This window comes from Babylonia areolata, chromosome 17 (assembly GCF_041734735.1).
Source record: "Babylonia areolata isolate BAREFJ2019XMU chromosome 17, ASM4173473v1, whole genome shotgun sequence".
Lineage (NCBI taxonomy): Eukaryota > Metazoa > Mollusca > Gastropoda > Neogastropoda > Buccinidae > Babylonia > Babylonia areolata.
Genome location: NC_134892.1, coordinates 17857316 through 17881069, shown reverse-complemented (window position 1 = coordinate 17881069; position 23754 = coordinate 17857316). Strand labels below are relative to the sequence as shown.

At 45.6% G+C, this 23754-nt stretch overlaps 1 protein-coding gene across 1 annotated transcript in view; it reads right to left on the bottom strand.

Moving 5' to 3' along the window:
- The window catches only part of LOC143291697 (nephrin-like), a 156407-nt gene that overhangs the window by 70687 nt on the left and 61966 nt on the right, over positions 1 to 23754 (bottom strand). The window contains exons 2-4 of the mRNA XM_076601718.1: positions 6416 to 6736; positions 3773 to 3904; positions 1932 to 2111 (exon numbers count right to left, since the gene is read on the bottom strand). Coding sequence (XP_076457833.1) covers positions 1932 to 2111; positions 3773 to 3904; positions 6416 to 6494 — 391 coding nt within the window. The 5' untranslated portion in view covers positions 6495 to 6736. The remainder of the gene's footprint in view (positions 1 to 1931; positions 2112 to 3772; positions 3905 to 6415; positions 6737 to 23754) is intronic.

The window sequence follows — 23754 nt, the reverse complement described above, 5'->3', positions numbered from 1 at the left end:
TATATATATATATATAAATATATATATATATATATATATATATATATATATATATATATATATATATATGAATGCTTTAAAGTTCGCAATCCATAACTATGTCTTGTAGAATATCCTGCATGTGTTCACAACTTATTGCTTTTACTTTCTGTTTGTTTGCTGTGTTAAGTTTATAGTGTCCATAATTCCCATGATGGGTTTTACGACAATTAAATGAGTTCTGAGATCTGAGTTCACACACACACACGGCACCAGCCGGAGTTCTCATGACCAGTCAGCAGTCTCAGTGAGAGTGAGACAGACAGGAAAGGTAAGGAAGAGGAAGGAGGGGGTGAAGAATGACGGGGGCAGTGCTGGAGATGCAGAGAGACAGGGAAAGGGCAGTGCTGGAGATGCAGAGAGAGAGGGAAAGGGCAGTGCTGGAGATGCAGAGAGACAGGGAAAGGGCAGTGCTGGAGATGCAGAGAGAGAGGGAAAGGGCAGTGCTGGAGATGCAGAGAGAGACAGGGAAAGGGCAGTGCTGGAGATGCAGAGAGAGACAGGGAAAGGGCAGTGCTGGAGATGATGCAGAGAGAGACAGGGAAAGGGCAGTGCTGGAGATGCAGAGAGACAGGGAAAGGGCAGTGCTGGAGATGCAGAGAGAGACAGGGAAAGGGCAGTGCTGGAGATGCACAGAGACAGGGAAAGGGCAGTGCTGGAGGTGCAGAGAGACAGGGAAAGGGCAGTGCTGGAGATGCAGAGAGACAGGGAAAGGGCAGTGCTGGAGATGCAGAGAGAGACAGGGAAAGGGCAGTGCTGGAGATGCAGAGAGAGAGGGAAAGGGCAGTGCTGGAGATGCAGAGAGAGACAGGGAAAGGGCAGTGCTGGAGATGCAGAGAGACAGGGAAAGGGCAGTGCTGGAGATGCAGAGAGACAGGGAAAGGGCAGTGCTGGAGATGCAGAGAGAGACAGGGAAAGGGCAGTGCTGGAGATGCAGAGAGAGACAGGGAAAGGGCAGTGCTGGAGATGCAGAGAGACAGGGAAAGGGCAGTGCTGGAGATGCAGACAGGGAAAGGGCAGTGCTGGAGGTGCAGACAGGGAAAGGGCAGTGCTGGAGATGCAGAGAGAGACAGGGAAAGGGCAGTGCTGGAGATGCAGAGAGACAGGGAAAGGGCAGTGCTGGAGATGCAGAGAGACAGGGAAAGGGCAGTGCTGGAGATGCAGACAGGGAAAGGGCAGTGCTGGAGATGCAGAGAGAGACAGGGAAAGGGCAGTGCTGGAGATGCAGAGAGAGAGGGAAAGGGCAGTGCTGGAGATGCAGACAGGGAAAGGGCAGTGCTGGAGGTGCAGACAGGGAAAGGGCAGTGCTGGAGATGCAGAGAGACAGGGAAAGGGCAGTGCTGGAGGTGCAGACAGGGAAAGGGCAGTGCTGGAGATGCAGAGAGAGACAGGGAAAGGGCAGTGCTGGAGATGCAGAGAGACAGGGAAAGGGCAGTGCTGGAGATGCAGACAGGGAAAGGGCAGTGCTGGAGGTGCAGAGAGACAGGGAAAGGGCAGTGCTGGAGATGCAGAGAGAGACAGGGAAAGGGCAGTGCTGGAGATGCAGAGAGAGAGGGAAAGGGCAGTGCTGGAGGTGCAGACAGGGAAAGGGCAGTGCTGGAGATGCAGACAGGGAAAGGGCAGTGCTGGAGGTGCAGACAGGGAAAGGGCAGTGCTGGAGATGCAGAGAGACAGGGAAAGGGCAGTGCTGGAGATGCACAGAGAGAGGGAAAGGGCAGTGCTGGAGATGCAGAGAGAGAGGGAAAGGGCAGTGCTGGAGATGCAGAGAGAGAGGGAAAGGGCAGTGCTGGAGATGCAGAGAGAGACAGGGAAAGGGCAGTGCTGGAGATGCAGACAGGGAAAGGCCAGTGCTGGAGATGCAGAGAGGGACACACACATACACACACACTTACCCAACACAGTGAGGTAGGCAGAGGCTGTTAGACGCGGGTGGCCGGGTCCACCCGGGGTCACCTGGCACTGGTAGTTGGCGTCATCTGACAGCTGGGTATTGGCGATCATCAGGTTGAACTTTCGGGACTCAGTGCCCACCACTGAGTAGGTCGGGTAGCCTGGGATGTTGCGGTCAAACCCTGTGCACACATACACACATACATCCACACACGCACCCACCCACACGCACGCACCCACACGCGCATCAGATAATTTACATTGACACACAGATATAATCGATATAGATAGGTCAGGAAGCCCGGAATGTTGTGGTCGTAATCTGCACACACACACACACACACACACACACACACACACACACACACACACACAGTCAGACAGATAAACATACAGACAAACAGACTGTTGAGTAACCCAATTCACACCACCGTCACCAAAGCACTCACTCCACATACCAGTCACGTACACCTGTACTCACCTGCCCTCTCACCACATTCAAACAACCCATTCACATCCATACATCCATTCACACACCCCAGTCATAACCGTAGATCCCATTCACATCCATACATCCATTTACATCCATACATCCATTCACACATCCCATTCACATCCATACATCCATTCACACATCCCATTCACATCCATACATCCATTCACACATCCCATTCACATCCATACATCCCATTCACACATCCCATTTACACCCACACATCCCATTCACATCCATACATCCATTCACACATCCCATTCACATCCATACATCCATTCACACATCCCATTTACACCCACACATCCCATTCACATCCATACATCCATTCACACATCCCTGCATCTGATAAATATTCGACTCACACCCACACTTCCCATACACGTCCATCCAAATACAAATCTATATCATATCCGATAGACACCCATACATCCCACACACATCTATATATGCATACACATACGTCCCATGCATATACACACATTCATGCACTCCACACACGTGAATACCATACACAAACACCTCATAAATGCATACACATAAATACAATCCAAACACATCCACACACCCATACACATACACACATTCCACACGCATGCACACATTCAACATACATACATCCCATACACATGCATACATCCCATACACATGCAAATATTCCAAACACATGTATACACTCCAACACATCAATACATTCCAAGCAGACACATAGGCCAACAACTCACACACAATAAACATACACCTCATACATTTTAGCCACACAGCCAACATCCCACACTCATACACACACCACACACATATATATACATGCACCCCCAGCTGATACATACACTAGATCTACACACACGCACCCCAGAACATCCTTATATCCCACACTGAATCATTCACGCTGACACCTTATCACACATAAACACACAATGCTGATATATACACCTCATTCACTCCCCGTTGGCACACATGCACCCCAACACATCCATCTGTTCTATGCTGCTATATACATCTCATTGATGTACACACACCCCAACACATCCATCTGTTCTATGCTGCTATATACATCTCATTGATGTACACACACCCCAACACATCCATCTGTTCTATGCTGCTATATACATCTCATTGATGTACACACACCCCAACACATCCATCTGTTCTATGCTGCTATATACATCTCATTGATGTACACACACCCCAACACATCCATCTGTTCTATGCTGCTATATACATCTCATTGATGTACACACACCCCAACACATCCATCTGTTCTATGCTGCTATATACATCTCATTGATGTACACACACCCCAGCACATCCATCAATACTATATACCACCCCCTGTCCCCTGGTACGTACCCAGAGCGAATCCATCCTTGACCCACTGCACGTTGCCCACCCTGTCGGCTACCACACACTTGAGGACCACACTCTCTCCCTGGATCACCGAGATGTTCTGGGGCCGTTCTATGAACCTCTGGGCTCCCAGCACTGCCACACACCACAGACATGGATCACGACATGGATCACTGAGGTGTACCTCCTGGCTCCCAGCACTGTCACACACCACAGACATGGATCACTGAGGTGTTCTATGAACCTCTGGGCTCCCAGCACTGTCACACACCACAGACATGGATCACTGAGGTGTTCTATGAACCTCTGGGCTCCCAGCAGTGTCACACACCACAGACATGGATCACTGAGGTGTTCTATGAACCTCTGGGCTCCCAGCACTGTCACACACCACAGACATGGATCACTGAGGTGTTCTATGAACCTCTGGGCTCCCAGCACTGTCACACACCACAGACATGGATCACTGAGGTGTTCTATGAACCTCTGGGCTCCCAGCAGTGTCACACACCACAGACATGGATCACTGAGGTGTTCTATGAACCTCTGGGCTCCCAGCAGTGTCACACACCACAGACATGGATCACTGAGGTGTTCTATGAACCTCTGGGCTCCCAGCAGTGTCACACACCACAGACATGGATCACTGAGGTGTTCTATGAACCTCTGGGCTCCCAGCAGTGTCACACACCACAGACATGGATCACTGAGGTGTTCTATGAACCTCTGGGCTCCCAGCACTGTCACACACCACAGACATGGATCACTGAGGTGTTCTATGAACCTCTGGGCTCCCAGCACTGTCACACACCACAGACATGGATCACTGAGGTGTTCTATGAACCTCTGGGCTCCCAGCACTGCCACACACCACAGACATGGATCACTGAGGTGTTCTATGAACCTCTGGGCTCCCAGCACTGTCACACACCACAGACATGGATCACTGAGGTGTTCTATGAACCTCTGGGCTCCCAGCACTGTCACACACCACAGACATGGATCACTGAGGTGTTCTATGAACCTCTGGGCTCCCAGCACTGCCACACACCACAGACATGGATCACTGAGGTGTTCTATGAACCTCTGGGCTCCCAGCACTGTCACACACCACAGACATGGATCACTGAGGTGTTCTATGAACCTCTGGGCTCCCAGCACTGTCACACACCACAGACATGGATCACTGAGGTGTTCTATGAACCTCTGGGCTCCCAGCAGTGTCACACACCACAGACATGGATCACTGAGGTGTTCTATGAACCTCTGGGCTCCCAGCAGTGTCACACACCACAGACATGGATCACTGAGGTGTTCTATGAACCTCTGGGCTCCCAGCAGTGTCACACACCACAGACATGGATCACTGAGGTGTTCTATGAACCTCTGGGCTCCCAGCACTGTCACACACCACAGACATGGATCACTGAGGTGTTCTATGAACCTCTGGGCTCCCAGCACTGTCACACACCACAGACATGGATCACTGAGGTGTTCTATGAACCTCTGGGCTCCCAGCAGTGTCACACACCACAGACATGGATCACTGAGGTGTTCTATGAACCTCTGGGCTCCCAGCACTGTCACACACCACAGACATGGATCACTGAGGTGTTCTATGAACCTCTGGGCTCCCAGCAGTGTCACACACCACAGACATGGATCACTGAGGTGTTCTATGAACCTCTGGGCTCCCAGCACTGTCACACACCACAGAAAGACACAGGGCTGAGTGGGCCACTCTGCTGTCTGTGTTTATCCGTATTTGTCTGTACATCTGTCATTCTTTCCTAGATGTTGCTGTTTACTTTCCAACTGCCCTGTTTGGAACAGCTTGATGTTGTATAAAACAATATTCTGGAAATAAAGTTGTGGAGGCAAATTAAGTGAAAGTATCATTTTTCTAATGCACGAAAACAAATTAAACTTCTATCTGTGTTGTCAACAAAATCGGGTGAAGAAAGTTCAGTTAGAAACTATTGAAATTCACTGTGCGATCTGCGAACGTCCAGTTTTTGGGGCGTGTGTGTGTGTGTGGGGGGGGGGGGTGGTGGTGGTGGTGGTGGTGAGGTGGGGGTATGGACGATGTCTATGCTACTGCTACGTCCAGTTCCAACATGGAGATCATGATGCAAAAAATGAGGCATTCCTGGATTACACAGGCATGATGGTGACACACCAGAGTGTGCAGCAGTCCACGCTCAGAGGACAAGGCATGGCTGTTAGCAGAGACCGTTCCATTGAGACAGATCTGACAGTGCAGTGTGTCTCTGCTTGCCCAGTCAGGCCTTTTACACCACCATCACCCCAAAACAGATAACCTCTGGAAGCAATATATCTGATGTCAATGAACAACCCTGTCAGTAACATCGTTGCCTCTGGTTATTGCCGTGACCTGAGGACGACAAGGAGCCCTGACTGACTGCATCAAAACATAGGTCATGGGGACACTCATGTCTTGTTTCATCAGTGACAGACCTGTGACAGAACACTGGAGAATCCGTGAACACAAACAGCTGGTCGTTCACACAGCTATTATCCTACCACTGGATAAACTAACTGAGCTTGAAAACGGGCTAAGAGAGAGACAGAGAGATACAGAGACAGAGCGAGAGAGAGACAGAGAGAGACAGAGAAGACACTCACCTGCAGTGACCAGAATCAGAAGGCCTAACAGTGATGATGTCATCACACCTCTGCTCAAAGATGTCGCCATTATCCTCATCCTCGTTGTCAGCACACCTCTCCCACCTCGTCTGCCCCCTCTCCCTCTCTCTCTCCCACTCTGCCCTCCTCCTTACTCTCTCTGCCCTTTCCTCCCTCTGTCCTCTCTCTGTTCTCCCCCCGATGTCAGAGGATGTGTGGGGAAGGTAGAGGGGGGTGCATCACCATGGTGACAGAGTACACTGAAGGAGGGAGGGGCGCAGAGGTTGTTCGGGAACAGTGTGCAGCAACTGTACACTCCAGCTGAAAACACACATTTTTTGTTAGTGTGTGTGTGTGTGTGTGTGTGTGTGTGTGTGTGTGTGTGAGTGTGTGTGTTTGTGTGTGTGTGTGTGTGTGTGTGTGTGTGTGTGTGTGTGTGTCTGTGTTCCTGTGTGTGTGTGTGTGTGTGTGTGTGTGTGGTGCGTGCGTGCGTGCGTACGTGTGTATGTGCGCGCACGTATTTTCTAAATGTGTGCGTATTTTCAGTACGATTGAGTGTAAGAGCACGCGCGTGTGGCGCGCACGCTTGCTTGTGTATTGTGACTGTATATATAAATTTAGAAAAGAGTAGTGACAAAATAGATAAAACAACAAACAACCCCCCCAAAAAAACAAAAACAAAACAACAACAACAACAAAAAAACAACAACAAAAAACAAAACAACAACAACAAAAAACAACAACCAAGAAACAAACAAAAAATCCAAACCAACCAACCAACCAAACAACAACAACAATAACAAAACAACAACAAATGCATCCAGACAATTGAATACTCCACCAATTGAAAACAAGCCCTGGAAGTGATTTAGCTAAAACCGACCAGGTTAAGGACGGGACACCATTCAGCAAAACGAGCAGGTTAAGGACAGGGGACGGGGCACCATTCAGCAAAACGAGCAGGTTACGGACAGGGGACGGGACACCATTCAGCAAAACGAGCAGGTTAAGGACAGGGGACGGGGCACCATTCAGCAAAACGAGCAGGTTAAGGACAGGGGACGGGGCACCATTCAGCAAAACGAGCAGGTTAAGGACAGGGGACGGGGCACCATTCAGCAAAACGAGCAGGTTAAGGACAGGGGACGGGACACCATTCAGCAAAACGAGCAGGTTAAGGACAGGGGACGGGACACCATTCAGCAAAACGAGCAGGTTAAGGACAGGGGACGGGACACCATTCAGCAAAACGAGCAGGTTAAGGACAGGGGACGGGACACCATTCAGCAAAACGAGCAGGTTAAGGACAGGGGACGGGACACCATTCAGCAACCAGCAGTGCTGTGTCCTGTGCTGCTAACGGTCACTTACATCCACTGCTATTCCCTTCTCCATGGGAAACAATGAAGAAACATCACTCCTATCATTCACCACAGCTACCAGTGATGGGTGATATATCAATGGAAAAAGAACGTACAATGGAGGAACAGACTGAAAATGATGCAGTAGCTAATAAATCATTGAATGATTGAGAAATGATTTATCTCTGTGCCCCAGTTCTTTGGGAGTCCAAAATTGCAAGGGAGATAAAACATTGCGTGATGGTTAACTTTGCTGTGCCACAATAAATCAGCATTCACACAGAGGATTCCACTTTGGGAATTCTGTCGATCTAAAATAGAACAATTATCTATTACCAGTTGGGAATTGGGAATTTATCTACCGATCTACTCATATATTTCTTAGTTCATCGATTCTCTCTTCTTAAAAATGTATTCGTCATAACCAGCATGATTTTATGTGATTTCAAGCCAGTTTATCATCAGTCTCTCACATGAGTGTGTAGAATCCAATCTATATCAAATATATAATAAGCAGATTACTTGGTCATTCATCCATTCGTGCGTTCGTTCGTTCATTCATTCATTAATCCACATACTCCCTACTCCATTCTCTCATTGAACTATTAAATCACTCAACCAAGTCACTTCTATTTCTTTTTGTCACACTGCATGTACGATTATCGATGTGCTTTAATGGCTACAAAGTGGCATTTCTATTATCCCAATAAAAGTCAGTAAACGCTGTACGACTGTGATATCAGCTTTTCGCCCTGAAGAAGAAGAAGAAAACCAGTCACGTGTAATGTTCCATACATTGTGATGCCGGTGTTGACGGTGGAGTCACTGAAAGGTCTGCGGAAAGGTCAGGCGTCAGCCTAAAACAGATCACCTTTGTCAGAGAAACAATTATTCTCTCCCATCTCTATCTCTCCACGGCTCCAACCCCCACTGTTTTCTTCTCCCCACCCACCAACAGAAGGAGACCATTGGCGGTAAAGGAGTTGTTAATTAATTCCACCCTAAAGCCGGAATGACTGAAACGTGGCTGGCACAGTGTCAGTGAACGCTCTGTGTATCAATGGGCATGGAAAAGGCGGGAGTCCCCACTGTACTGATGAGTCTGTGAAACAGTGTACATTCTGATACGTCCTGAGAAGAGAGAGACAGACAGACTGAGGGAGGAAGAGAGAGGGGGAGAGAGAGAGAGACAGTCAGACAGAGGGAGTGACAGACAAAGAGAAAGAGAGAGATCATAAAATTCATGAAAGAAATGTCAAGATGTCACTTGTTTGCCTAATTTTGATGTAAACGTGAGTGAGAATTGGGAACAGAAAAGTTGATCATCGACAGTTCTGAAGGTCATTTTGCCCGTCGACCGGTAGCTAGGTGGACAGAGAGAGAAAAAGAAAGAGACATAGATAGACAGACAGACAGACAGACAAATAGACAGAGACAGAGAGACACATACATACAGACAGGCATATAGAAAGATAAATACACACACAAAGACAGCCTCGTCACTGCATACCGTGAAGGGAGCGCCGGTCAAATAGAAGGCCGACTTTCCTGAGTTCGATCCCCGTCGCACCTGGTGGGTAAAGTGTGGTCATTCCGATCTCCCAGGTCAACATGTGTGCAGACCTGATAGTGCCTGAACCCCCTTCGTGTGTATGCCCACGCAGATCAAATACGCACGTTAAAGATCATGTAATCCATGACAGCGTTCAGTGGGTTATAGAAACAAGAACATACTCAGCATGTACATCCCCGATAACAAAGTATGACTGCCTACATGGGGTGGTAAGTAAACAAAACGGCCATACACGTAAAAATATTACACGTCTGCATGAGTGTGTGTGTGCGTGAATGAAACCTGACTGAATGACGCAGGAAACGAATGATGAGCGCCCAATGGCAGCTGTCAGTCGGCTCTACCCAGGCAAATGACTCCGTGATCGTAAAGCGCTTGGAGCTTGGTCTCTGGCTGAGCATAGACGCTGCTTTAAGTATCCATATCATCATCGTCGTCGTCGTCGTCTCTGTAAATATCTGCTCTCTCTCTCTCTCTCTCTCTCTCTCTCTCTGTGTGTCCCCCTCTGTATGTCTGTCTGCCTATCTGCCCTTGCCTAACTCCTATCTAACGCTCTCTCGGTATCTGTCTGCACCCTCTCTCTCTCACTCTATCTGCTTGCCTTATTTCTTACTCTTTCTCTTAAGCTCTCTGTGTCACTGTATGTCTGTCTACGTGTCTTCATCCTCTCTTTCTGTTTCGCTCTCATTCTTTCTCCAAACCCCTCCATCAACCCCCCCCTCTTGACCCCCCCCCTCCCAATCGATGTGTCGTCCTGATGTTCCCTCAGTTGTGACCCAATTAAATAATGGACAACACGCAGCTGGCTACCAAAGCCACGCACGCATCATCCACAGACGCCATGTGTGTGTGCGTGTGCGTGTGCGTGTGTGCGTTTGTCTGCTTGTCTGTCTGCGCTTGTCCGTGTGTGTCTGCCTGCTTGCCAACAAAGTGCACGTGTACTTGTATATATACGTGTATAAATAAATAAATAAATCTATATAGATATATATATATATATCCCAAGTGTATCATGCTGTCATGTGACCTTCAAGGATATTCATAAAAGGAGTCTCACTCCAACGATTTGCTCCTTAGATGGAGTGGGGTTTTGTCTGCCAGCCTGCCTGCCTGTCTGTCTGTCTGACTGCCTGTCTGTCTGTCTGCATGCCTACCTGTCTGTATCACTGCCTGCCTGCCTGTATCCCTGTCTGCCTGCCTGCCTATATGTCTGCCTGCCTGTCTGCCAGCATGTATGTCTGTCTGCCTGCCTGTCTGTACGGTCTGCCTGCCTGCCTGCCTGTCTGTATGTCTGCCTGTCTTCAACACGTGATTTGACAGTGACAACTGGTACCGTCCACACTCCCCCTTCATCCCCCAGTGAACAGGACAGTTCACCTGTATGTATGTATGTATGTATGTATGTATGTATGAAAGTCAGTCGTGTCCGACTGAACAGCAGAAAAGGCATCGGCTGTCCTGTCTGGCCTAGAATTTGATTGAAATGGAGGGTGTCTTACCCAAGTTATACCCACTCTCTCTCTCGGCCAAAAGGTTTTAGGACAGTCAGTGTTGGGATGGTTCCCAGAGGCCGATAAGCCCTAAAGGCTGCAGCATAAGGAGCCAGGGCAATCTTGCCACCTAATTTTAGAGTCATAGTCCTTCACAAAAGATTAAACTGAAAATGAATTCCCATTGGAGTGGAGATCAAACAGCTCTCACTTTGTTGTTGGGTCAACTGTGAGGTCATGTCAGTCTGTGACTCACTCACTGCATGATCATAAGCAAATGATAAGTAAAAAAAATCTGTGAAAGGTTAAACCTTTATGCGTTTACAAACTCTTCCGATGTATACACACACATGCATACAAGCATGCAGACACACACGACACACGAACACACGCGTGAACATGCATGCACGCACGGTCGCACGCACACATGTATTTTGCGCACGCATCAATAATAGTGGTTGGTGTCAAATGTGCCATTTTCCACCTTATATGACAAGACACACTCCGTGCTTTGCCAAACAGTTGATGTGAATGGTAGCTGGGATCCTAGCGACGTGTTTACTTCGAATAATCGGAGATCAGACCACGTCAGATCGTTGAAATATGGAACAGACACACAAACGGGTTTGGTTTTGAACTGGTCTTTTGAAGTCATAATGATCGAACTTTGACGTTGTTTCACTGCTCTGTGACTTAGTTGGGTATTAATTCTGACTGGATTTCATCTCCTTGCGATCAACTATAAGCAACATGATTTGACTTGGAGGAAAGAAAACTGCTGCTTTGAGCAAACACTGAAACGGATGTGTGCAATTTTACAGCCAGCCGTTAAACACTAACAAAGTCTTCCGTGAATCACAGCTGACTCTTGCGAAGTGAAATTACCGTGCTGATTACTTTGGGGACACTGTAACACACACACACACACACACACACACACACACACGCACGCACACCGATGCCTATGGCCTACCCCTTACAAATCTCCCCCCCCCCCGCCCCCCCCCCCCCCCCCACAACAAATGGAAAAAAAACAACAACAACAACTCGGATTGGATTCTTCCAGAAGTGGAAGAGTTTTGTTTTGGGAAGTTTTCATAACAGTATTGCTGTGTTCTAAAATTGGCATTCATGAGACTGCGAAATATAAAGGATTCTAGAAGGGGTAAATGGACAGAAATCTATATACCTGTTTATCTTTAATACATAATATATATATATATATATATATATATATATATATATATATATATATATATATATATATCTGATGTGGGTCCTTCGGATTCGAAGATGACCATGGCTTCAAAAATCAGATGGAAGATTGGTGGCTGTGGGTCCAGAGGTGACTGGTGAGGCCATTCCGGGCCCTGAAGGCTCACCCACATGTGGGACACAAGTGAGTGGGTGCTGTTGTGGCAGTGGATGTTGATCGGGCCTTGCGCACAGCACGCTTTCGTTGCGCCTCGGTGATGACCTGGCTTCAGCTGCATGGGCTCCTGTGGTGAACTTGCCGCGCCAAGCTGGACGGTCCAGCCCAGGTCTTTGAAGGACACTTTGAGGCAGTCTTTGTAGCGTTTCTTCTGCCCTTCAACTGAGCGCTTACCCAGACACAGTTCTCCATATAGCAGCTGCTTAGGCAGTCGACTGTCTGGTATTCTGACCACATGTCCAGCCCACCTGGCTTGGTCTTTGTGCGGGAGGGTGTAGATGCTGCAGAGGCCACCTCGTTCCAGGACTTCCGTGTCGGAACTTTGTCCTTCCACCTGATGTGGAGAAGTCTGTGGAAACAGCTCAGGTGAAAGCAGTTGAGTTGTTTGGCGTGTCTGCTGTAGACAGTCCAGGTCTCACTGGCGTAAAGTAGGGTGGTAAGGACCACTGCACAGTAGACCTTCAGCTTGGTGGTAGTGCTGAGGCCTCTCCGCTCCCACACGTTCTCACGGAGTCTCCCGAAGGCGGTGCTGGCTTTGGCGATCCTGTTGTTTACCTCAGCGTCTATGTTCACTGCGCGAGAGAGCGTGCTGCCCAGGTAGGTGAAGATATCGACTGCCTGAAGGTTCTGCCCCTTCACTGTGATGCGCAGCTTCTGGTATGACTTTCCTGGGGCAGGCTGGTACAAAACTTCGGTCTTTTTGGTGCTGATAGTGAGACCGAAGTTGTCGCAGGCTTGTGAGAAGCAGTTCATTTCACACTGCGTCTTCTGCTCTGTGCTGCACTGAATGCACAGCCATCAGCAAACAAGAAGTCTCTGATGATGGTCTCTCACATTTGTAACAGCCTGCAGGCGCTTGAGGTTGAACAATCTCCCGTCACTACTGTACCTAATGTAGATTCCTCCTTTCAAGTTGGTTTTGAAAGACAGTGTTGGTAAGTGACGGGGATCCAGGAAAGATAATTCCAGAAGGAAGGTGTTTGATACTGAAGGCCCTTTGGCCGCATGTCTTTGAAGAGGTTTGGGGGACACAAAGGAGTTTTCAGCAGAAGACCTGAGAGAACGGGAAGGTGTGTAAGTATAAAGGACAGTAGACACGTAAGAAGGGAGAGATCCTTCAAAATGGCGATAAGCCAATATAGCACTTTTGTAATGAATTCTGTACTAGATGGGTAAGCAATGAAGTTGACGTAAAAGCGGGGTAACGTGATCTTTTTTTATATTTTTATTTATTTATTTTTTTACTTTCTGAAAACGATTCTCGCAGCATTGTTCGAAATTGTCGAAGGCGTGACAACAAATCAGAAGCAGACCAGCAAGTAGTGAACTGCAGTAGTCAATGCCACTTGGGATCAGAGGAACAAACAAGCTGTGTTGCTGTTTCAATAGTTTGATACGGTCGAATATATACAGATATATATATATATATATATATATATATATACATACATACAGGCAGACATACAGAGAAAGATTCAGCCTTGAAACCTTGTGGTTGGATGGGCTATAAGCAACATGATTATGTATATATATGTATGTATCTCTCTCTCTCTCTCTCTCTCTCTCTCTCTATATATATATATATATATATATATATATATATATATATATATATATATATATATATATTCATATCTAAATATAGAATAGAATAGAATATATCTTTATTACCTGGGTCACAAGGAATATTGGGGGGGCGGGGGGGATAGTACATAACAACATACGAACATAAATCGAAAATCATACACAAACACAGATACAGTAGAAATTAGGATACATACAAGTGCATATCAATATAAAAACTTGTGCATACTCACACATGCACGCACTGCGCGCGCGCGCGCGCGCACACACACACACACACACACACACACACACACACACACACACACACACACACACGTTTGAACAAAATCTGCATTTTACATGTGGATGGGGCTGATGACTAGATCTTTCGGTAGACGGTTGTTGGTTGCACAATTCTATTTATCGCACTGGATTTGTTCGAGAGACATGGCATTGGCTGCTTTGGGGAAAAGGCTATTGGCGAAGCGATTGGTTTTCGTCCTTATACTTCTGTACCGTCGACCAGAGGGGAGCATCTCGAAAATCCCAAAAGCTGGATGTGATTCGTCTTGGCTGATTGATTTTGCTTTTTTGAGTAGCCGCTTATAATATGTCTTCTAGAGAAGGTAGATCAGCCCCGGTAATCTTGGTGACAGTTTTTACGATTCTGTTAATGGCTGCAACTTCTGCCTTGGAAATGTTTCCGTACCAAACAGTAACAGCTAAGGTTAACACACACACACACACACACACACACACACACACACACACACACACACACACACACACACACACACACACACACACACACACATATTAGAGCTTCCTCAAAATTCACTTGTATACACAACATTTTAATGCAAGTATCGTCAAACAAATGAAAATGTTCAGTGGCTACTTTTCATGAAATGTATTAACTAGCACTGGATTAGATCATGTTTGGAAAAATCAGTTCACTTTTAGTGTTAAAAGATTAAAGTATGCTATATCCAAGAAGCTTGAAAATGAATATGTAAAATTTTGGAAACAGAAACATGACAGTTCATTTAAATTAGAATTTTACAAGAACGCTGTGACAAATTATAAAATTGAACCGTATTTAAAGAATACAGCAAATACACAACACAGGAAAGCACTGCCCATGTTACGAATCAGCGCCCATGACTTACAAAATCGTACATGGAAGATATAAAAATACACCGAAAGAACAAAGACTGTGTGATACTTTTAACAGTTTAGAAGATGAGATTCACCTTTTAGACAATTGTGTAAAGTACAATACTTACAGACACAGATTCCTAATCGATATATGTCGTCCAAATGCAAACCCTAGTGAACTGATCCTTCTAACAGAAATACAGCCAAGGCTGGCGAAATTTGTTCGTGAATGTTTCTCTTCTTAATACGCTCATGTTTATGTTTCATTGTGTCTTATAAACTTTAAGGTTTTATGACAATAAAAGTATTCTATTCTATTCTATTCTTCACACACACACACACACACACACACACACACACACACACACACACACACACGCACACACAAATATATATATATATATATATATGTGTGTGTGTGTGTGTGTGTGTGTGTGTGTGTGTGTGTGTGTGAGAGAGAGAGAGAGAGAGAGAGAGAGAGAGAGAGAGAGATAGAGTGTGTATGTGTGTGTGTGTGTGTGTGTATCATATTACCTTGTGAAGGGCCAGAATCTATCAAACACCCACTCCTGTGGGGTGGGGGTGGGGGGAGTGGGGGGACTGATCTTCGGAATTCATCATCATTCAAGGTTTGATAGCAGAGCTACTAAGATACGCTATGGAGACGTAAACGTAGTAAAAAGGGGCACGCAGAACGTTTTCTTGAGCAGTAAAAAGGGGCACGCAGAACGTTTTCTGGAGCAGTAAAAAGGGGCACGCAGTACGTTTTCTGGAGCAGTAAAAAGGGGCACTCAGTGCTTTTTCTGGAGCAGTAAAAAGGGGCACGCAGAACGTTTTCTGGAGCAGTAAAAAGGGGCACTCAGTGCTTTTTCTGGAGCAGTAAAAAGGGGCACGCAGTACGTTTTCTGGAGCAGTAAAAAGGGGCACTCAGTGCTTTTTCTGGAGCAGTAAAAAGGGGCACGCAGAACGTTTTCTGGAGCAGTAAAAAGGGGCACGCAGTACGTTTTCTGGAGCAGTAAAAAGGGGCACTCAGTGCTTTTTCTGGAGCAGTAAAAAGGGGCACGCAGTGCGTTTTCTGGAGCAGTAAAAAGGGGCACGCAGTACGTTTTCTGGAGTAGGAAAAAGGGGCACTCAGTGCTTTTTCTGGAGCAGTAAAAAGTAAGAAACACAATAATTGTAACAAGAAAGGCAAGTCCTTCAAGACTCACTTGTGATACACAACTAAAAAATCATGAAAACAAATCACAGAAAAAACATATAATCTGGTAAAAAGACACAATGTTGTGACCTTGACCGTTGACATAAATTTACGAAGCACCGATTTTCTGGCCAGAACAAATCACTGTGTAACAGGTAAAACATGCAATGACACGTCGAATGAAAATTGGATGTAAATTACAATAGGTCATGTTAATCTTTTACCTCTGACCTTGTTTCTTTTCACGAGTTTTGTTTTCGCCATGTCCTGTCATTGAACCAAGTTTGATGAACATTATGTAGAAGACTTATCACTTCCATGCAGAAATGCTTCCTATCAATATAATACACTACGTTTTGATCTTGACCTTTAAACTCTGTTTCTAATTTCTTTGGAGATCATGATGTACCAATAACCAATCACAAGACCAAGTATACTAAAAAAATAGATGTAAGATACCGTCTCTATCAAGTTTTTTTTCTATTTTCCCAAATAATGACCTTGCCCTTTGACCACTCATCATGCTTACCATACCGTCATAAAGGGGAAGACTTCAACAAGACCTACCACCCTGCCAGCATTGGTTCCAGTGTCATTTGTAGTAGCCGAAAAAATGTCAACGTTAAAGTTTACTACGGACACGCAAGCACGCACGCTCGCACGCACGCACGCACGCACACACACACACACACACACACACACACACACACACACACGCACGCACGCACACACACACACACACACACACACACACACACAAGTTTCAAGTTTCAAGTTTTAATTATCCTTTCACTCCTATTGGAGTATGGAGGATTACTGCAAAATACTCTTTTCGTGCCCATAACAAACATTTCCAAATACACAACAATGTCACATAAAAATTGAGAAAACACAAATGTCTTTTAACTCCAAAAGTATAACTAGGCAACATTTGCAAATCTAATCATCTTACTTACAGCTAAAATGACTTTTTTTCCTCCTTTGAGCATATTACAAAAATTAAAAACCGATTTCGGAGACAAATATTTTTGAGGAACATATCTATTTCGTAACTGATCATAATTGGGACATTCCATTATAAAATGAAACTCATCACCAATCACAGACATGTTACAAACCTTACAAAACCGTAACTCTCGTGGTATGCCTTTGTGTCTCCCTGTTTCTATTTCCAGCTTATGATTACTACTTCGAAATCTGAAGAAGCTGATAACATAATTATCAGGCATTTGACTTATATATTTTTCTCTACCAAATCCACTTTTAAAATTTCGATAAAACAAACATTTACTACTCGCCTCTAGAGCATGTCTCCATAGATTTTGAAAACTATCTCTCAAAGCAATGTTGACATTCTTGCAGAAAGATTCCCTCACCAAGAAGAATTGACCATCCCAAACACAGTCATACCCTGCTTCTATTAAAATTTGTCTGATACAACTCATCCATTTTGAAGAATAAATACCATTTCGATATAAGTCAAGTAATATCAAATATATTTTCCCAGAATATTTTTCTGTGTTTGATATTACTAAGCTGGTCCAAAATCGAACTAATCTCATTTTCACTAACACACTAATTGGATAAATACCAGTTTCTCCATAAACAATTTGGGTCATAGTACTTCTGTTCAGTTTGAACAAGCGTTTCAAAAATTTCAATTCTAATTTTTCAAGTATATCTACATTTTCATAACCCCATATTTCTGCACCATACAACAAAATAGGAACAATCATAGACTGGTACATGTCCAGAATGATATGTAAAGGTACACACACACACACACACACACAAACACGGACTCACGTACACACGAAACACCTGGTTATCACATGGATTTACTTTGTTTTTACAAGCGAGTCAATAACTAAAACTGAAAGGAAATTGTTGATAAAAATGAGCTGTACTGCGTTGCTTCATGTTTGAAACGTAAATATACTTTCTTATACATATACTTGTATCGTTAAAGGGCTAGTCAGGTGAAGAGTGAAATGGGTTATCTTTTAGGAGTAAAGTTGATGAGTAAAAGTTATTCAAACTATAACAAAGCAGAAAAGAAGGATGAGACGAAAGAAGGGAGGAGGAGAGTGAAGTGGAGGCGACATGGAAGAGAAGGAGTTGGGGCGGGCGGGAGTTTAATGAAAAGGAGATTTGTGCCAGACTGTTAAACTGAAGATTTTTCCACATGATGTCACCGAAATCTCTTTGGGCAACTCCAGGACCACCATGGCTTAGCTTTGCTACCCACTGTTACAACACAGCCCTGTGACACAGCATTCACTGTTACAACACAGCGCTGTGACACAACACTCACTGTTACAACACAGCCCTGTGACACAGCACTCACTGTTACAACACAGCCCTGTGACACAGCACCCAATTACGACAACACAGCCCTGTGACACACACTCAATGTTACAACACACCCCTGTGACACAACACTCACTGTTACAACACAGCCCTGTCGCACAACAGTCACTGTTACAACACAGCCCTGTGACACAACACTCACTGTTACAACACAGCCCTGTCACACAACACTCACAGTTACAACACAGACCTGTGACACAACACTCACTGTAAGAACACAGCCCTGTCACACAACAGTCACTGTTACAACACACCCCTGTGACACAACACTCACTGTTACAACACAGCCCTGTCACACAACACTCACTGTTACAACACAGCCCTGTGACACAACACACACTGTTACAACACACCCCTGTGACACAGCATTCACTGTTACAACACAGCCCTGTGACACAACACTCACTGTTACAACATAGCCCTGTGACACAACACTCACTGTTACAACACAGACCTGTGACACAGCACTCACTGTTACAACACAGCCCTGTGACACAACACTCACTGTTACAACACAGCCCTTTCACACAGCACTCACTGTTACAACACAGCCCTGTGACACAACACTCACTGTTACAACACAGCCCTGTGACACAGCACTCACTGTTACGACACAGCCCTGTGACACAGCACTCACTGTTACAACATAGCCCTGTCACACAACACTCACTGTTACAACACAGACTTGTGACACAACACTCACTGTTACAACACAGCCCTGTCACACAACACTTACTCTTACAACACAGCCCTGTCACACAACACTCACTGTTACAACACAGCCCTGTGACACAACACTCACTCTTACAACACAGCCCTGTGACACAACACTCACTGTTACAACACAGCCCTATCACACTACACTCACTGTTACAACACACCCCTCTCACACAACACTCACTGTTACAACACAGTCATGTCACACAACACTCACTGTTACAACACAGCCCTGTGACACAACACTCACTGTTACAACACACCCATGTGACACAACACTCACTGTAACAGCACAGCCCTGTGACACAACACTCACTGTTACAACACAGCCCTGTCACACAACACTCACTGTTACAACATAGCCCTGTGACACAACACTCACTGTTACAACACAGCCCTGTGACACAACACTCACTGTTACAACACACCCCTATGACACAACACTCACTGTTACAACACAGCCCTGTCACACAACACTCACTGTTACAACACAGTCCTGTGACACAACACTCACTGTTACAACACAGTCCTGTGACACAAACATCACTGTTACAACACAGTCCTGTGACACAAACATCACTGTTACAACACAGTCCTGTGACACAACACTCACTGTTACAACACAGTCCTGTGACACAACACTCACTGTTACAACACAGTCCTGTGACACAAACATCACTGTTACAACACAGTCCTGTGACACAACACTCACTGTTACAACATAGCCCTGTGACACAACACTCACTGTTACAACACAGCCCTGTCACACAACACTCACTGTTACAACACAGCCCTGTCACACAACACTCACTGTTATAACACAGCCCTGTCACACAACACTCACTGTTACAACACAGCCCTGTCGCACAACACTCACTGTTACAACACACCCCTGTCACACAACACTCATTGTTACAACACAGCCTTGTCACACAACACTCACTGTTACAACACCCCCCTATGACACAACACTCACTGTTACAACACAGCCCTGTGACACAACACTCACTGTTACAACACACCCATGTGACACAACACTCACTGTTACAACACAGCCCTGTCGCACAACACTCACTGTTACAACACACCCCTCTCACACAACATTCACTATTACAACACACCCCTCTCACACAACATTCACTATTACAACACAGCCCTGTGACACAACACTCACAGTTACAGCACAGCCTTGTCACACAACATTCACTGTTACAACACAGCCCTGTGACACAACACTCACTGTGACAACACTCCCCTGTCACACAACACTCATTGTTACAACACAGCCTTGTCACACAACACTCACTGTTACAACACAGCCTTGTCACACAACACTCACTGTTACAACACAGCCTTGTCACACAACACTCACTGTTACAACACAGCCTTGTCACACAACACTCACTGTTACAACACAGCCCTGTCAGAGAACACCCACTGTTCCAATATAACCATGTCACTCAACACTGCTATGGCCACCACACAAAACTGCACTATGCAAATCCTGAAGGCTTCATTCACAGAAACATCACGTCAGTCACGTTGAGTGACCCCAGCAGATTGCTGAAACTTGACATGGACGGGGAGGTGAGTGTGGGCAGGATGGTCGTCCCGTGCTTCACACGTTGGCTGTAACACGATCATCAGGTAATCGTCTCTCTGGCAGACCTAATTACTGCGGCAAGAACACTACCCCAGAGCTATCACGAATCCTCATTATCCCGCTGCAGGAACGCAGGCTGAAGGGAAAGAACACTGTGAGGCTGTGACGAGTTGAACGGGGAAGACTGGGGGTGGGAGAGTGGAGTGATGGTGGAGATGGTGGAGGTGTTATCAACAGTAAGAGGAGGATGTGGTGATTGTGTGCTGGAGACATTGGTGAGTCGTTCACTCCGCTTCCTTCAATGTCGCATCAATATAACTGTGTTAGAATTAAACTGTTCACAACGTAGCCAACATCGTTTGGTGCAGGATCTCTCTCTCTCTTTGGTTCCCACTCCCCCCTCCCTTGCCGACATGGAATCCTTCCCACCCCTCAGACGCCGCCAGACCTCTGTCCGCAGTCAGCAGAATGACGTCAGGCCCACCCGTACCTCGTCCTCCCCGCCGTCCTCAGCGCCCGCAGCACCTCCAGTGTCTGCACCACCAGTGACTGCTGACGGCAGTCAGAGGAATCAACCTTCTTACAGTCCCCCACCTGACGCCAGTGGCAGTGCCGCACCCACACACGGGCAAGACTTTGACAGCCAGGATACCATCGCTCTCTGCTCACCAATGGGGACGTCCGGCCAGAGACTGCCATGATGCCCACCTGCTCTGACACCACCAGGGCATCCATTACTCCCAGTGCACCTTCACATGCCGGTGTTCCCGACGAAGATAATGATGCTGTCGATGGTGATCTGTTGCCTAATTCAAACAGCTTGTAATTCACTTGGTAGTCATATACAAGAGAAGGAAGTTGAGGAGGCTGTGAAATTTCTCAAAAATTGTAAAGCAGCTGGTCCCGACGGACTGTGAGAAGAATTTTATAAATACTCTCCCCATTTTAACAAAATACTTCAATAGGCTCTTTGACACTGGTTGTTTTCCACAAACTGGTCCGAACCTATCATTCAACCTATACACAAAAAGGGCGACCCGGAGAACCCTGACAAGTACAGGGGTATTTCCTTGTTAGATTCTGGGGGGTAAAATATACATCTACATTCTCAATAAAAAAGATTAACCAGATGAGTCGATGATAACTTAATCGATGCATCTCAAGCCGGATTTAGAAAAAAAAAACTATGCAACTGTCGACCATAGTTTTTACTCTTCTAGCAGTAGTTCAAAAACAACTACATACATTTCTCATAAGTAGTTATAAGATGCGTTCATCAGTTTCAAAAAGGCTTTCAATTTGGTGAACAGACATTATCTTTGGCTGATATTAAAGAAAAATTGAATCAGGGGTAAAATGTATAATGCCATCAGAAGAAGTATGTATCAAGTGGTGAAAGCAAGCGTACGTGTGAATAGAGAATGCACTGAAACATTCGTATGTCCTCGTGGATTAAAACAAGGTGAAATCTGTTATCAACGAATAGCATATGATGGTAATTTGCATTTGTATGTGTATTTCTTTTTATCACAACAGATTTCTCTGTGTGAAATTCGAGCTGCTCTCCCCAAGGAGAGCGCGTCGCTACACTACAGCGCCACCCATCTTTTTCTATTTTTTCCTGCGTGCAGTTTTATTTGTTTTTCCTATCCAAATGGATTTTTATACAGAATTTTGCCAGGAACAACCATTTCCTTGCCGTGGGTTCTTTTACGTGCGCTAAGTGCATGCTGCACACGGGACCTCGGTTTATCGTCTCATCCGAATGACTAGCGTCCAGACCACCACTCAAGGTCTAGTGGAGGGGGAGAAAATATCGGCGGCTGCGCCGTGATTCGAACCAGCGCGCTCAGATTCTCTCGCTTCCTATGCGGACGCGTTACCTCTAAGCCATCACTCCACAAATGGTAAGCATGGTATGAAGTTAACCCCAGACTTGGTTGAAATTTCGATATTGCTGTTTCCTGATGATGCTTTGCTGCACGCTGTCTTTTTTGTTACTGGTCTGCAGCGATGCCTAGATATTTTGAGGGAGGCCTCCAACCAGATGAATGTGTCGGTTAATTAAGAAAAAAACTAAAGTTGTTGTATTTCGTAAAGGTGGGTATATTGCAGCAAAAGAGAAATGGTTCTTTGGTAACATAAAACTAGAAGTCGTTAAACAGTATCTTGGTATTATTTTCTTCTTCTTCCCTTTTCTTTACTCGCACAATTGGGGACAGAACAGCTAAAGCAAAAAGAGGAGTCATTTGCATTTCAATGTTGTTGTGGTCACCCGGTGAAAAACATCCAAAAGTATTCTTCATTTGTTTGATTGCCAGATTCAACCAATACTAACTTATGGTTCTGAAGTTTGAGGATGAAGCAGACCATACAGTGATAGAAATATTTCATCTGTTTGCTTTGAAAGTCTATAAAAAAGAAAATTAAAAAAAAAAAAAGTGTTAAGTCACCCAAAAAAACTAGCGAGATATCTGACTGATGCATTTAAAGCTCGAAATAATGCCATGTCAAACCTCAAACAATTATGCTGGTGTTTGTTGATCGTTACACATTCCCCCATTGTGATCCCACCCCCTTGACATGGGCAGATGGCCTGGTTAAACTCCTTGTTCCTTGTTCTCTCTCTCTGTGTCTCTCTCTCCCTCTCTCAACATTCGTTTATTTCCTTTCCACCCCCAACACTAACGTTATAACTGAGGACATAGCTATCTATTTATCCATTGTTTTTTTATTGTCGAGGTATGGATGTAACCTGATGTTGTCAAGTTCTATGATTTCCTTTTCCTTGGCTTCATTATTCTTTCTTCCTCTGTCTTCATTTTTGTCGCGTGGACATCAAAACCGTCACTCGGCAATGACAATGCTGTT